The sequence below is a fragment of the Trichechus manatus genome, unplaced genomic scaffold (assembly GCF_000243295.1).
Source record: "Trichechus manatus latirostris isolate Lorelei unplaced genomic scaffold, TriManLat1.0 scaffold00036, whole genome shotgun sequence".
Lineage (NCBI taxonomy): Eukaryota > Metazoa > Chordata > Mammalia > Sirenia > Trichechidae > Trichechus > Trichechus manatus.
In genome coordinates this window covers 4405410-4422141 of record NW_004443972.1, presented here as the reverse complement: position 1 = coordinate 4422141, position 16732 = coordinate 4405410, and the positions used below count along the sequence as shown (strand labels likewise).

The following is a 16732-nucleotide window of genomic DNA, read 5'->3' as shown; positions in this document are numbered from 1 at the left end:
GTGTTACAGAGTAGAATTGCTCCATAGGGTTTTCTTGACCCTCAGTGAGACGGACTGACACAGTGGCTGCAACAATGGGCTCAGACATAGCAACGATCGTGAGAATGGTGCAGCACCAGGCAGTGTTTCATTCCGTTGTACATGGGGTCGCTATGAGTCAGGACTGACTTGATGGCACCTAACAACAACAATAATCTTTACAGAAGCAGATTGCAAAGTCTTTCTTTCCCAGCACCACTGGGTGGGTTTGAACCGCCAATCTTTAGGTTAGTAGTCAAGTACAAACCATTTGTGCCTCCCGCGGATAAGGATAAATAGGATTTTTACCGTGGACAGTGATTAAAAGAAAAGGAACAAGGCAAAAGCATCAAACAGGTCCTTCCTGTCCAAGACAATTGTGTTAACAGAAAATATCTGGACAAAAACACTAGGAATTGGAATATGTTAAATGCTCTGAGGTACATAAAAAACATCTTGTATAGGCTGGCAGTAGAAATTCTGGTTGAAAAATCACTAGAAAAATTCTAATTAAAGAATAATTCCAATGATTCCAATGTCAGATGGGCTAGCTTGTATCGTCTTACCAAGACACAGTGAAATAAAATTAAGACAGCAAGATAAAATGGAAAAAAAAAAAAAGTGAAATCATAGGAGAGCTACCGAGGCAGGCAGGATTTGAAGAATAAGGTACCAGAGAAAAGAAAAACCCATTGAGGCGAGTCTGACATTTGATACCAGTTTTCCCCGTGAGGCATCTGCTGATTCATAAGCTGCACAGGTGGAGAGGCTGAGAGAACAACCAGAAAGCTGAGAGAACAAACAGAAAGCTTTGCCAATTTTTAAGGGATTTGGAAGCAAAAGGAAGAGTTCAGAGCTAGCAGGGCAGCCAGAAGAGACGGGAAGGGCAGAGAAACGAGGCTGATAGTCTCTGTGAAGTTCTAGATTGGGAGCTGTTTACTTTCAGTGCTTTAAAAATGCATTCCATTACCTTCTCGCTTCTATTGTTTCTGTCAATACCAAGTGCTGGCAACCTTGTGGAGTAACTGGAACTTGCATGACTGCTGGTGAGAGTGCGAATCGGTACAACCACTTTGGAAACTGTCAGGTAGTATCCAGTACAGTCAAAGTGGATGTGTCTATGCCCAGCAATTCCACTTCCAGGGATATATGCCTACATAGGTGTACCAAAAGACACAGAGAAGAAGGTTCATAGCATCTATTCATAATAACCCTTCCTCTGCTAAATTCCAACAGCAATTAATGCCTTGTCTTACTTGGCACTTAGCTTTGTCCTGCTATTTTTGATATTTGATATGTTCAGATCTTATCTCCCCAGCTAAACTGCATGCTCTTTCAGAGCAGAAACCAGACTCTTACTTTTCACTGCATAATCCCCCAAAGGGCCAGTGGTGGTTGTTTTCTGCCTCATGAATCTCTGTGCATGACTTTCCATTTACCCTATAAATTTAATGGCAAAAAGATAAAAGTGGGAGAAAAAAATAAAAAAGGAAAGGAAAAATTACACAAGATCACCTGTGACACTTTTAGGTATTTGTACTTTGAAAGGATAGATTTTAAGTAGATTTATATTTTAAAGCAGTTCTAGGTTTACAGAAAAATTGTGCAGAAAGTACAGAGAGTTCCCATATCTCTCCTTTTACCCTCTGCACACTGTTTCTCCTATTGTTAACATCTCTCATTACTGTCATACATACTGATACCTTACTATTCACTAAAGTCTAAGTTTACAGTAAGGGTCACTCTTTTGGGATGGATTTTGATGAACGCATAAGATTACATGCCCACCATCACAGTATCCTACAGAATAGTTTCACTGCCCTAAAGATGCCCTGTGCTTGAAAGGATAGATTTTGACCTCAAAAGCAAGCACTGAGATGGAACGTCCTATCTTCCCCGAGAGGAATTCAAGCTAGAGTGCTACGGGTCACCTCTTTTTCCTTCGTGGTCAGGGAGGCACTTGTATACCATCAGACTTGGACTGAGCCTCTATGAAATACAGACCAAAGCCTGCAGACAGCACCAGTTCTCCATCCCTCCTTTTCCTCTGCATTATCTCTGCTACCGTACTGCAGTGCTAAGGCAATTCTAAGAGAAGCATGGTCACACTTCCTGTACAGGAGCTCTGAGCAGCAGCAACAGTTTCAAGAGCTAATTTCTCAGCTTTGCCCCAGCAGCCATGAGCCCAAAGATTCCTGGATACACGTGCACATCACTGTGTTTTTCTACACAGTCAATGTTTAATCCAGTTTTTCTTAAATTTTGTTGCACATTGGAACCACCTGAGGCTTTAATGCCCAGCCATACTCCATACTAATTAAATACGAACCTTTGGGAGTGGTCCCAGGCATCGGTATTTTTTAAAACTTACCAGGTGATTTCAATGTGCAGCCAAGTTTGAGAAGCTGTAGTTTAACCAGATTGATTAGCAAGTCACCCAAACATGTGTTTTGCAGTGGTGATGTCAGAAAACACTGGCTCATCCAGAAATGAGTGGGCGACTCCAGAAGGCAATGGGGACAGGAGTCATTCTTTGATTACCCACATGGCTGGATATCTAGCTTGTGACTACATCAATCTTTAGTGTCTCCTCCTTTTTCTCTTCCCTGTGATTTTTTGGGACCCCATTAGCATCTCCACCTAAAATTAAACAAGAGGAATCTAGAAATGATAACACTACAATCACTTTCTATCAGTGGATGGAGGAGCCCCCAGTGGTTGTCACCCTATTCTCATTAGTGTCACCTGAGATATTTAAAAATCTGATGCAGGGCCCTATGCTCAGCAATGCTGACTCAGATCTAGAGCTGTGGTTCATCAAGTGTGGTCTCTAGATCAGCAGCATCACCACCATCTGAAAACTTGCTAGAAATGCACTTTCTCAGGCCTCATCTCAGATCTACTGAATCAGAAACTGTAGGGTGGGGCCCAGAAATCTGTGTTTCAATATTATGATCATGCTGACGTTTGAGAACCCTTTTAAGGCACCTCTACACAGGGCTCAGTGTCCCTGGGTGGTGTAAATGGTTAACATGCTCATTGCTAACCAAAAGGTTGCTGGTTCAAGTCCACCTAGAGGCACCTCAGATAAAAGATAAAAGGCCTGGTGATCTCCTTCCAAAAAATCAGCCATTAAAACCCCTGTGGAGCACAGCTCTACTCTGACACACATGGGGTCGTCATTAGTCGGAACCAACTCGATAGCAACTGGTACACTGGTAAATAGACAGGGCATAGGCTTCAGAGATCTTGAAAAGTTCCACACGTGTTTCTACCAGCAGCCTAGGTGGAGACTGATGGGTTAAATCGTACTGGCTAAGGTGGCTGACATCTGTCTCTTAATTGTCATTTCCCTGCTCTCCCAATTTCCAATCCTCCATGAGGAATAGAATGCTGTTGGGTTGCGTATAAGAGCTCTCATATCATGTTGAAAAATAATGGATTTGGTGTTAGCGTGTTCATTTTGACACCTGTATTAGATCAGCATCGAACTCCTCATTTTTAACTATCTGCTCAAACATTTGTCAATAAAATGCCCCATCCTCACTTTGCCCCCATCAAATGAATCAATGTTCCTCCAAAAATAAAACAGCCAATTAACAGTGGTCTCAGTAGCCAAATATAGCCATCTTTTTTCATTTGATAGGGTTTAAAAGAGGTTCTTCATTCTAATCTGGACCTTCTGGTCAAAACATCATGCTTCAAATGGGCATCTATCTCATCGTTCAAAGAGAACTTAATAGTTTAAAAAGTTCGGGGTTTTTATTTGTGCAGTGATGACATTTAGAATTTAGCTTTCATGTAATTTCAGGACAAAAGTCTTTGCAATGAAACTGATGAATGGATTCTTTATATGAACATCTATTTACAATTTACATCAAGGAGGTTACTATGCAATGACTAATGCTTCAAATAAGAGTAGACAACAGGCTGGCTGTTTTCTTCTTGTTCTACATTTGGCTGGGCCTGGGGGTGGGAAGTATCACTTACCTATTTTGGAGCTCCAAAGATGCTTCATGAGATAGCGGACAATCCTATGGATGAGTTTATGTCTCTGAGAGTCTTTGATGATAAATTATTGGTGTGGTATAAAAGATCTACTACTTGTAGCCTTAGACAAGAGTAGTAATTGAAATTGCATGCACGCCTCTCTTTATACATGTACCACAGTTAATGGGACTATTCACTCATAGATAGCTCTGGGGACCCCAATCTGTGTACTGGGAGTTTACCTCGAGGACAGTAGATGTCCGGAGCCCATCGGTTGCATTCATAATTGTCTGCTGCCTTTTCACAGGTGAAACACTTAAATCCACCAGGATATGGTGTGGCTACAAAGAGGATCGAGAGAAAAGGTTAATTTGGGGGGTTGTACACAGAACCAGGCACTGTGAAGTTAGACATTTTCATTTTCTTTAAAGGATTCTCAAAACAGTTTGGGAGTTTCTTACAAAACTAAACACACAACTACCATATGAGCCACAATTTCACTCTTGGGCATTTATCCCTAAGAATTGAGAATTTATGTTCGCAACAGTATCTGTACCTAATGTTCATGGCAGCCTTATTCATAATAGCCCCATATTAGAAACACTCCAGATGTTCTTTAACAGGTGAATGGTTAAACAACTGTGGTATATCCATAACATGGAGTACTACTCAGCAATGAAAAGGAATGAACTATTGATACATGTAACAACTTGGATGAATCTCCAAGGAATTAGGCTGAGTGAAAAAAGCCAATTCCAAAAAGTTACATGGTGCATGAGTCCATTTATACAACATTTTTGAAATGATAAAATTGTAGAAATGGAGAACAGATTAGTGGTTGTCAGGGGTTAGAGATGAGGGCAGGGGGAAGTGGATGTGATGAAAGTAGAAGAATCCTTGTTTAGTATCTTTACTGTAGTGGTGGATACACATATTCACACATCTGATAAAATTGTGTAGAACTAAACATACACACAAATGAGTACAAGTAAAATGGGAGAAATCTGAATAATATAAGTGGACTGATGTCAGTAACCAGATTGGGATATTGTGGTATAGTTTTTCAAAATGTTACCATTAGGAGAAATTGGTAAAGTGTACACAGTATCTCTCTGTATACTTCTTACAACTGCATGTGAATTTACAATTATCTCAATACAAATTTCAATAATAAAAGGCATTCTCTGAATTGCCAGTAATTTACAGGTAGTCCCCAACTTACAACATATTCCAGTTACGATAAACCACACTTAGACCGTCTGTTTTGGGTTTGTTTTTTGTTTTTGTTTTTTTTTTGTACATCTTATCGTTAGTAAAGGAACCCTGGTGGGAAAGTGGTTAACTGCTCAGCTGCTAACTGAAAGGTAGATGGTTCAAACCCACCAGGTGCTCCGAAGGAGAAAGATGTGGCAGTCCGCTTCCATAAAGATTGCAGCCTTGGAAACTGTATGGGGCAGTTCCACTCTGTCCAGTAGGAACGCTATGAGGTGGAATCGACTTGATGGCAATGGGCTGAGTTAGTTGGTTTCATCATTAATAACAGGTACTTGTACAATGTTGCAGTGCATAATTTGCTGATGTTATCATTCTCAGATGTTCACTAGCAGATGTTCAATGTTATGATTTGTAGATACTGATAATAAAAGGCAATAATAATGAAAAATAAGAAAACACGAGGTATTTGACTACATCAGAACTGACTTCAAATGGAGTCATCAGAACAGAATCCCATAGCGAGTCAGGGACTACCCTACTCCCTACTCTTATGTGCCATCTTATGTAGGCATATCAGTACATAAGTAAAAACATTAGGTCGAATCAAAATGTTTCATGTTTGACCATTTTTGACCTACAAAAGTGGCAGTTTCCATAGTTCAACATAATCATTTTATCTGGTCAGATCTGACATGGTTACGGATCTTTGGGGATGGTCGGTAACAACTAAGAGAAGAGTCTTCACTGCTAAAATGTATGCTTGCCTTCACAGAGGTGACCCTCCTCTGGGGCCTTTCGGGCACATGCCCAAACATCTATGCACCTCCTTTTGTGGGCTTTGGGAGCAGGCTGCTGTGGGGAAGTGGTGAACACATGCATTTTTTGGCAAACTCTAATGAGGAGTCTCTGGGTGGTCCAAACAGTTAATGTGCTGGGCTGCTAACCAAAAGTTAAGAGGTTTGAGTCTACCCAGAGGTGCCTCGGAAGAAACGCCTGGTGATGTACTTCCAAAAAAAAATCAGCCACTGAAAACCCTATGGAGCACAGTTCTATTCTGACATACATGGGGTTGCCATGAGTTGGAGTCGACTCGACAGCAACTTGTTCTGGTTAACTCTAGTGGTCCAGCCTAAGACAGAAATAATTTCAGTAAGCCTCTCCTATCTATTCCCTACTCTCCCACCCCTGAGTTACCTCTCCTTGTCTTCTGAAAAGATTAACCTGCAGATACCCATATTCATTCCCTGTGCAGGTGGGCAGGTGTCACGTGAGAGTTATGCTCTGGAGAGCCTTCTTTCAACATTTAAGGATGCGGATTTACAAGAAACGTTAGGCCAGGCTGTTCTCTGTCCTTTTCACTCAAGTTCTTCTACTTGCTTCTTGTTGTTGTTATTGGGTGCCGTCAAGTCGATTCCAACTCATAGCAACCCCATGTGATTGAGTAGAACTGCCCCATAGGGTTTTCTAGGCTGTAATGTTTACTGGAGCAGATTGCCCAGTCTTTCTCCCACAGAGCTACTGGGTGGATTCAAACCGCCAGCCTTTCAGTTGGCAGCCAAGTGCTTAACCATTGTGCCGCCAGGTTTCCTACTTGCTGCTTAAATAAAATCATTTGCTTGCATTACTACTTAGAGTTTTACCTTTCATAAACAAAACTCATGCGTGTGTGAGTGTGTGTGTATTAATTTGTAAAACTACCTGGCCTATTTGGAAGCTGCAAACACTCATGCACTTCATCTGCAGGAGCCAACTGTTTTCCCTCACAGATGGCTGAGCGAGCATATCCCACTGGCGGAAATTATCATCTCAGGGTAAATTGGTTTGCCCACATGGAACCAATTAAGTATGTTATCAAAAATAAATGAAGGAGGAGGCAGCAGCTTAAGGCCAGAATTATGGTCCAGATATAACTTTGGCTTTCACCTTGCCTGGAAGAGCAACTCATCCAGGTACTTGCCTGCAACATTTCGCAGAGCTGACAGTGACAATATCCATAATCTAACCTGACCAAAAATCATAAACTGTCTCAAAAAGACATGCCACTGGACCTTTCTATGGGGCTACTGGAGAAATCTATGTTCCTCCAAGCGGACTCACATTCACAAACAGGATGATGGTGAGGGCATGGATTATCTTAGAAAATGAGAGAAGGAAAGCAGCTTAGACGTAACCATCAAACCACTCATTCTCAAGGAGGAGACTTCACTATGGGAACATGCATTCCTATCCTATAATAATAATTAAGCAGAAGTAAAGTATTCTGCAAAACTACACACTAATAATTGTGTATCTCCATGTTGCACAACCTGGAAAGGTGGGTTGCATCGGAATTGAAAGATTCTATTTAGGTAAGTATATGCCTGAAGAATTCAAAACAAACAGATTCTCTAATTCCAAAGCCATTCAATATTCTTATGGACATTTTAATTAACTTATTTTTTATAAATATCATTCTGAGAAAAGCTATACACAATATTTTAGGAAATTTTCCTGATTGAATACATTAAAAAAATAGTTTCACTATCAATTTTAAAATATGTGATATACAAATAACATTAAAAGATATAGTTTTAAAACAGCTTGTAAAATTTAAAGTAGAATGATCAAAGTAGGAGTTTTGAAAAAAATGTAAACTATTTGTCAAAAAAGAGCATTTTGCAGAAGATGATCATCATATTCACCAAGGTTTATGACTACAAGCTTGGCCGTACCACTTCAGCTTACATGATTAATTCACTAGAACATCCAATTTTATCTGTCATTGCAGCCAGTGAAATTTTTGGCTGGAATGTTAGATTAGTTATTCCTGGAAATTTTCCCATTAAAAAGATAAATTACAAACTCTGAATGAAGACTGATGATCTAACTGCTCGGAGAATAAACTTATTAAGAACCTAACACTAATATGTTGTAGTGTTCCCAAATATGGATTATTTAACAGACTCTTCAAAATTTTCTTTTGCAAGACTATCGACATAGTAAATTAAATGCTGTCATTTCTTACATAAGTAGGACTGGACCTGAAAGTAACTCAAAGTACATTAAACTTTGAACCAGTGTGTAAGCTAAAACACTCTGGCAGCAAAAAGAAGCTTTGCTTCAATGCATTTATCTCTGAATGTGTTTATCAGTATGTATCATTGGCAATTAACGAAGAGATCTCATTTTAGGTGAGTTTTATTTTTCCACATTTGTGTAGCTTCTCAAGGGCTACAGTTTAATATGTGCTTCTAGGAACTTTTATTTACATCCTGGCAGGTAGTACTGTTTTCAGTGGTGAATCTCCACACACGTACTCAGCTTTACAGTGGCTAACTGTAGCACAATACCAAGTAAATGGTTAATTTCTTCCCTCAGGTAATATTTAGCCAAAAATCAGGCTCAGAGACGAACAACTCTCTCCAGTCACTTGCTAGTTGATACCACATCTGATAAAGAAGTTTTTTTTAAAGAGGGACGGAAAGAGGTTTCTAAGAGATGGTGCTATTTTCTTCTTTGTTACTTCAAAGCATTACAGAGCCAGGAAAGTTTCAAATTGTTGTTGCCCCAGCTGTGAATGAATCTAATTTGGCTCTTGATCAGAGAGTTAATAAGCTTAGTACTCTGTATTTCAGGGCATAAGTCCTTGGTCCCTCAAGAGAAGGTGATTGTGAAGAAAAAAAGGAGTGCCAAAATGCCCAGTTACTTCCTGTAACATAATCTGTCCATTAACTCTCACGGTCAGCCATAGTTCATCTGACCATAATTCGTTTGTCAGAAAGGCATCAGAAAAGATTTAGTCTTTGTTTCTGTCTCTTGGAAGTTTTGCCTGGATGAAGGGCTTCAGTTACTGACAACGCGGGGAGAAGAGAATCTCGTTTTGAAATGTTTGCTGATGTGAAATGCACTTCAAGTTTTTTCTATTCTTGCCAAATTGATTTCCATTGCTTATAGAAACTGAATGCAAATATAAAACATTCTAGAAATTTAATACCTTTATCTTCCTTCTCTGGCCACTTGGAACTATTGTATTGTTTTCATAATGAGAACATATATCTCATAGAAATGTATCTCCTGGTACCTTTCTAGAAAGTCTTCTTACCCTCTAAGACTTACGCAGTGTAGATTTGTGAGTAAACTTTGTTGGTTCTCTGCCTGGGCGAAGACGAGCCACCTGCAGGATCTCCTTATCCTCTAAGACTTACACAGCATAGGTTTGTGAGTAAACTTCGTTAGTTCTCTGCCTGGGCAAAGATAAGCCACCTGCAGGGATATAGCTCTTTGGTGCATGTAATTAAAGGAAGACTCAGAACATGCAACCAGAGGGAAGTTGGACATTCTCAGGAAAATTTTCTATTCCAAGGAAAGAAATGGAGGCCAGAAGCAGGTCAAAGCCACTTCAGATACTGAATTGTTCTATCTTGTATGATGTGTGCCAGACAACCAAATAAGCAGCTTCATTTCTCCTAATACCAAGAGAAAATCCTTTTTTGAAGGATTTTATTAGACTTTCGTACTTTAATCGTGTGCTAGGAAGAAATTCATCATTAAAAAGCCAAAAACACAAATTATGGACAAGAACATCATTGAGGCTGGCACCTCAAGTTTGAAATCCATAAGCTTTCTTTCTTTTAAAGGCTTGGAAGCTTCAAAGATCAGGAAACCAGAAGCAGAGATTAGACCTGAGAGACTGAACTTTCCCAACCTCGGTTCCAATCTCACCCCAGTTATTCCCTCCGATGGCTGCTCTGGGCCCATGAGAAGTGAGTTTATGTTTGTCTTCTGTAGAAAACTTGTGTGTCTTCTCACACATCCTGCATCACCACATTTCTCACATCTAACATGAATGAGATCTGGCTCAGCCACTGACCCAAAGAAAGCTGCCTGTGCCTCCATCCACAAAGTGAGGCGATTACCTAAATAATTCAAAATAAAAATAATCCCACACTTCTCTCATGTATTTTTAATGGTCTATGTCTTACAGAAGCCTGTTTATGTGTGGAGAGATAGCTCCCACTAAACACGGTCTAGTGGGTGCTTCTCAAGGCATAGGACCATGACCGTTAAAAAAAATCAAAGTGTAAAAACAAACACCAAAAACTTCTGAAACACTGCAGAGAAATATGAAGTTAACTCTGACTGAGTAACTCAGGTTCTGGCCACGTAGGAGGCATTCACTGTAAGTTCAATCCAACAAGAATTTACATTCCTCATGACCAGTTACAGGGGGTCAGAAGAAGAGTTAGGTCCTCATCTGCTCACCAGGAGTGAATCTACTTACCATCTATCTTAGGAACTACTTCTGTCCTACATATTTCAAAATCATATCAGAAAACTCCACTAATTCTTTTCATATGGTGAGTTCCTTCTAATCAGGTCATGGCTCTATTCAATTAACACAGGTCACATGAGCAGGACTTTCCACCAACTTTTAAGGAGCACAAGTGATTCTCCTGCTGGCCTCCTTCAAAGAGCTTACCTTTCAAGGGCCCCATTCCATAAAGTCTTCAAATAGGGGCCCACTCACTCAGGCACTGACCAACCACACCACTGAGGCAGAAGTGGCGTATTTGTTTGTTTTTGTTCACTTAAATACCAGCAATCACATCTCTTTTCTTTCCCACTCTGGGTGTAGACTCACAGCCTCAGAGAAAGTCTTGTGTGGGCCTGTTTCTGCGGGCCAGGTTACTACTGAGTCTGTCATTGAAGCCAACAAGAAATCCCACAGAAGCTGAAAATCCTGACAATCAAACCTAAGAGACTGGACTCTAAGTTTCTACTTCACCAAGACTAGTAAAAAACCATGGCTGTTTGGAGAAAAGAACAAAATGCAATCCTAGAAAACAGCAAGTAGCAACACACCTTCTTTTCATGAATGTTATTAAAAGAAAGTAAAGAGTTGTGCAAAAATAAGCAAAAGATAAGCTTCCCATACAATTAATGAGTAGGCACCACACTATACTGGTGGGAGGGTACAGTTGTATTAAATCTGAGGAAACTATTTGCTGCCTGTCAAAATGGTATTTGGAATTGATGCAAAATTTGTTTTTAGTTGCCGTTGAGCCTATTCCTACTCACGGCGACCCCACGTATGCACAGTAGAACCGCGCCATTGGGTTTTCAAGGCTGTGACTTTTCGGAAGCAGATTTCCAGGCCTATCTTCGAGGTATCTCTGTGGGTTTGAACCGCCAACCTTTCAGCGAATAGTTGTGCACTTAACCATTTGTGCCACCCAGCCACCTATGCAAAATTAGGCTGATGTATTTTCAGCACCCTCAGTTTACTGTATAAGCCAACAACAACCACAACATCATAAACAATACCATTTGACTGCCTATCATGGATGGGCCTGGTGTTTTACGGATATTATTTCTAGTCTATAAAATAACATTACAGGGTATATATTATTTTATACAATTTAGGAATGAGGAAATTAACACTTAAAAAGATTCTGCTAACACTGATTAAGCACTTACGATGGCTCACATTTGGTGCACTAAGGGCTTCGTGTGCACTGTTTTATTTAATCCTCACAAGGTTAGGGAATTTATTTCAGGTCAAAAGGCTCGGAAGCAGCTGAGCTAGTTGCTGACCCCAGGCTGAGTGGACTCCAAGCCCCTGTGCATTCCACTGCAGCAGACTACCTCTCAGCGAATCCAGAGCATTTCAATGTTAAATATTCTAACCATGGGATCACAGGAGTCCCACTGGCTGCCTCCACTTTGTAGATGGTAAGGTTCTCAAAAGCAAGGACTGTTTTATTTGCCTTTATCCCTCTGATGCCTATTGCAATGCCTGACACACAGCAGACACTCAAAAAATACTTGTTGAACAGAACATTTCAAAAGAAGAATGTACCCAGGGACATAAGCTAAAAGGTCAAAATGCACACAACAAACCCAGCTCTCCCCACTGTGGGGCAATACAGAAGATGATTCATACAAAAATAAAAGAGACAAGATAAACATAGGGATGGAGACCAAAACTGGAAATAAAACTGCAGCATTTCCCAAAATGTGATCCTCAGAATATTTGCAGCAGAAGCACCTGAGAGGGAGTCTTGCTGAAAGCAAAAATCCACGGTACAGCTCCAGACACAGGTGACCAGAAACTCCAGGGAAGGGACCTGGGAATCCACATTATTATATGCTCCCTGGAGAATTCGTAAGCACAGGAAACCAAAAGAGATAGGGAATGGGAAGTTATGGGAGGCAATTATGCTGAAACTGAGAACTGGATGAACAGAGAGGAAGACCAGCTATTATCTTGCCTATAAAGGATGTATCTTTTACAAACAATCCTTCTCCCAGGACATGGCGGTCCACTTTGATAACTGACTCAGGGTTAGCATGAGTAAAAGAGAAGGGTGTTCAGAATCAGAGTGATTGTGTAGGGGACAGAGAAAACAGCCTTATAATTTGCTTAAGAATAAAAAGTAAACACTGGGAGAAAAGGTGAGGGTAAAACATACCACATCTTTTGTCCTTATTGCATCCCCCAGTTAAATCACCACAGGTGACCCCTTCATTGAAGGTTGCCTTCTCCTGGCCATTTTTCAACCCACTTGTTACTTGCAATACAGTGACATTTCTGTGCAAAGAGAATAGAGTCTTACTTGAAGGGTGGAGGTAGATAATGTCTTTCACTGTGAAGTCGCGGGACTGAGCAGCTTTCAGACAATCGGCCAGCAGGCTCAGGAGCAGGAGCCAGGCCAGGGCAGGGCCAGGTTCCATGGCCGACTGCGGTGTCAGTCATACAGAGGGCCCGGGAGTGGGGACTCGGGACGCCAGGAGAGAACTCGCACCTGAAACATGAAGAAAGACTCATCTCAGTGTCCACCTTGAGAAAGCCACTGGTGGCTTGGCTGAGTTCCCAGGCTGGTGGGATGGGCTAGGGACAGACAGGGAGCCTGGGACACAAGGGAATGGGTAGATGTGGAGAGACACTTTATAAAAGGTAATTTTTAGAGCTCTTATAAAATTCCAACCAAAACCTACTCTTAATCAGGTCGCTAAAGCTCTGCTGCTAGCAGTCCCCTCTAATATCCAGCGGAGATGGTATCAAGAGAGATTGAATTTTAATGAAATCCAGCTCTTTTTGCTAGAAGGCCAGGGGATGGCTGCCAGAGAGCAACAATAAATAAGGCAGTTACGAAACCTCAGAAGCATTTCCTTGATAATGGTGTGGGCCAGCTATGAGAGTGCAGGCTTACAGGTAGCACTGCCAGTGCAGACCTGTACAGGGTAGACTTTCAGAGTGGGAAAACAAAAAAAGGTAAGTTGGTCTCTCCCAAACCAAAAAGTTTGTCGATAGCACAAAATCTCCTTAACACAACTAACATTTATTGGCCCAGTACTGTTGAAGTCCTTTGCATCTATCAATTTACATCTCTCTCCTAACAATTCTACAAGGCAGGCACTATCATTATCCCATTTTGAGTAAACTGAGTTCCAGTTACTAAATGGAGAAGCTGATTCAAACCTAGTCAGTCTGTCCTTTGAGTTTGCATTTTTTAACCACTAGGCAATTCCAAGTTCTTCCTGAGACTGATTTGAAACGTATAAACAAAATCCAATGAAATGAGGCTGAAGTATCCCTGTAGCACTAAGCATCATCTGTTCTGTCCTCTATTCTGCCCTTTACATCTATCACTGAGGGCAGCAAAATTATTTAATAGGTTGAATTGTGCAGCTTGCTTGAAATGTAGAGATAAGTCTTTATATAATTTCTATATGTACTATTCACTTCCATCTTCTTGATTTCCTATAGAGCTTGTTCCTCATGTTCTAGAATGTTTTTTCCAAGCACCATCACCTCAACTGACCATGTAATGGGTCAGGGATAAATATTCACTATATTTCAACCTGGCTGAAAAAACACAGCTAGGACATTTTTGTTTATTATTTTAATACACATATTTAACAAGATTCTTTAAATAGCATAACAAAATAATTCTAAAATTACTTTGTGAGAACAAATAGTCAACGAGTAAGTATATCTTGAAACAGAAAATCAATGGAGGAAGGTATGGCCTAGGCACTATCAGAATTTAGAATATACTACAAAACAATATTAATGAAGACAGAATTAGAGAGAGTATAAGAACAAATACAGAAAATGGAACGCTCTAAGGAGCCCAGAATAGACCCAACTATTTACATGACACAAGCAATTTTTCAAAACTACATAATAGGAAAATACTAAATAAATAGTATTATAACTTGATTAAAAAATGTGAAAAAGATTAATTGAAACTAAACAATGCATGATGCACTAAAATTAATTCCAGATGGATTAGTGTGTTCAATTAAGAGAAAAAAAAAAAGACAAACTGTTAGAAAAGAGAGTAGAGCTGTTATCACCTGGGAACAGCTTGATGATGCCAGCCTTGCCAATTTCAAGCTCACTCACCATCTTTGGTTTACAATTTGGTTCCACAAAGCAAACCTGCATTCTGGGAGCAAATGGGCTGATTGTTCATTTACTAAATAATGACTACCAGGCATTGTGCTAGGTACTTGGCTGAACAAAATGATGAGGAAAGCAAACAAGCCAACCAACAAACAAAAATCTGTGGTGTCTTTCCTTCACTGAACTAGCAGCTGAGTGAGAAGAACCAGCGCTATCTCACCTTAAATGAATACACATAGTACTTTGATATAAATCACTTCTGGCTTCTCTATGCCAGTGTGGTGAGCTTAGTAAGACGAGGCTGAACCTGAGGGATAGACTTGCATAACACCCTGTGGGGACCTGACAGTGCCACCAGCAACACTCCCATCTCCTTACAATCTATATCAGGATCAATTTTGAGAGAGATTAAACTTGTATGACATTATGCTTGTAACTGTAAAAATACATGTGAACAAACATGCAAACAAAAGGCTGGAAAGGAAAAGGCAAAATAAAGTCAGAAAAGACAGGGTTTTTCCTACAAAACATTCTCTTTAATTTCACAGTTGTATTGTTGTTACATGATTTTTTAAAAAATTATGTAAATAATCTGAAGGTGCTACAGAGTGTTGTAAACTCATTCTGGAGTTGTGGGGCCTGCCCCTCAAGGCAGGAACTTGCAGTGATTATTTTTACATCCCCTGGCTCAGAACCTGGTCACAGCAAGGGCTCAGTAAACCTCTGCGGAGGTGATGTGAACATCTGCCTCAGACTATTCTAGTGCTGGAACCCTGGTGGCACAGAGGTTAAAAGCTCAGGCTACTAACCAGAAAGTCAGCAGTTTGAATACACCAGGTGCTCCTTGGAAACCGTATGGGGCAGTTCTACTCTGTCCTATAGGGTCGCTATGAGTTGGAATCAACTCAAAGGCAGTGAGTTTTTTTTTTTTTTTTTAACTCTAGTGCAGTTATTCCCCTCACCAATTCATCCTGTGTTTTGCCATAAAAAGTAAAAAAAAAACTTAATTTGAAGTATTGTATACTATTACCAGAGCCCTGGTGGCACAGTGGCTAAGAGCTCGGCTGCTAACCAAAAGGTCAGCAGTTCGAATCCACCAGCCACTTCCTTGGAAACCCTATGTGGCAATTCTGCTCTGTTCTATAGGGTCGCTATGAGTCGGAATCAACTCAGCAATGGGTTTGGGTTTTTGTTTGATTATCCTATTACTCTATCTATTTTATGATCCAAAATATAAACCAATGGGAAGGTGGGGGTCTTGAAGTGATATTTTAAAACTTACCAATAATGTCAAGAATAGGGAAACTGATCTTCATAGTAAAGTAAATAGTAAACTTTACTAATTTAAATTTAAATCAATGAAGATCAAGTATGGCAGAACTTACATTCCAGTTACCTTTTTGAAAAAGTATGAGAATTTTTAAAACTATGCAGCATCACTATACTTTTAATTTACTTTTCTACTGTAATCCTATGCAGCATTTTCCATTTTTGTTTATTTGTTTTTAATACTGTGTTGAAATTGTCTAACTCACTTCTCCTCCTCCCACCATATCATTTATTTATCGTCTAACTGGTGGCTGCAAACATTTAACGGCAGAACTGAAGGCGAATATAGTAACCTCCTAGTACCTCCTCTGCAGTGGGGACAGTCACAGGTTGACAGCAGGTGTTAATTATTAAAGAACAGTTGTGTTAAAGAGCTCAGTTACAGAAGTTCAGCTTCCCCTAGGAGTTTCTCTTGGCTGCTCCTCCTACCTCCTGACCTACTCAATCCCAGAATACACTAAAAAGCACATCAGTGTGAATGCTTTCTAATGTAGTTCGCACTGGAAATACAGGTAGGAAAATCTTCAGTGGAGAATTAGCTGAGCTTTAAAAAAAAAAAAAAGTGACTACTGTGGTAGGCTGAACAATGCCCCTCCCCCCAAAGATGTCCAAGTCCTAATCCCTGGAATTTGTGAATGTTACCTTACATGGTAAGAGGGACTTTGCAGCTGTGATTAAGTTAAGGACCTCTGTACTTGCTGCACAATTTTTCTATAAACCTAAAACTGCTCTAAAAATAAAGTCTATTTAAAAAGAGAAAGAGAGGGAACCATTTCTACTTACTATAGA

At 40.2% G+C, this 16732-nt stretch overlaps 1 protein-coding gene across 1 annotated transcript in view; it reads right to left on the bottom strand.

Annotated features, from left to right (window-relative positions):
- Positions 1-13007, bottom strand: part of LYPD6 (LY6/PLAUR domain containing 6) — a 28327-nt gene extending 15320 nt beyond the window's left edge. The window contains exons 1-2 of the mRNA XM_004375371.1: positions 12819-13007; positions 4251-4349 (exon numbers count right to left, since the gene is read on the bottom strand). Coding sequence (XP_004375428.1) covers positions 4251-4349; positions 12819-12936 — 217 coding nt within the window. The 5' untranslated portion in view covers positions 12937-13007. The remainder of the gene's footprint in view (positions 1-4250; positions 4350-12818) is intronic.
- Between the last annotated feature and the right edge of the window lie 3725 nt (positions 13008-16732).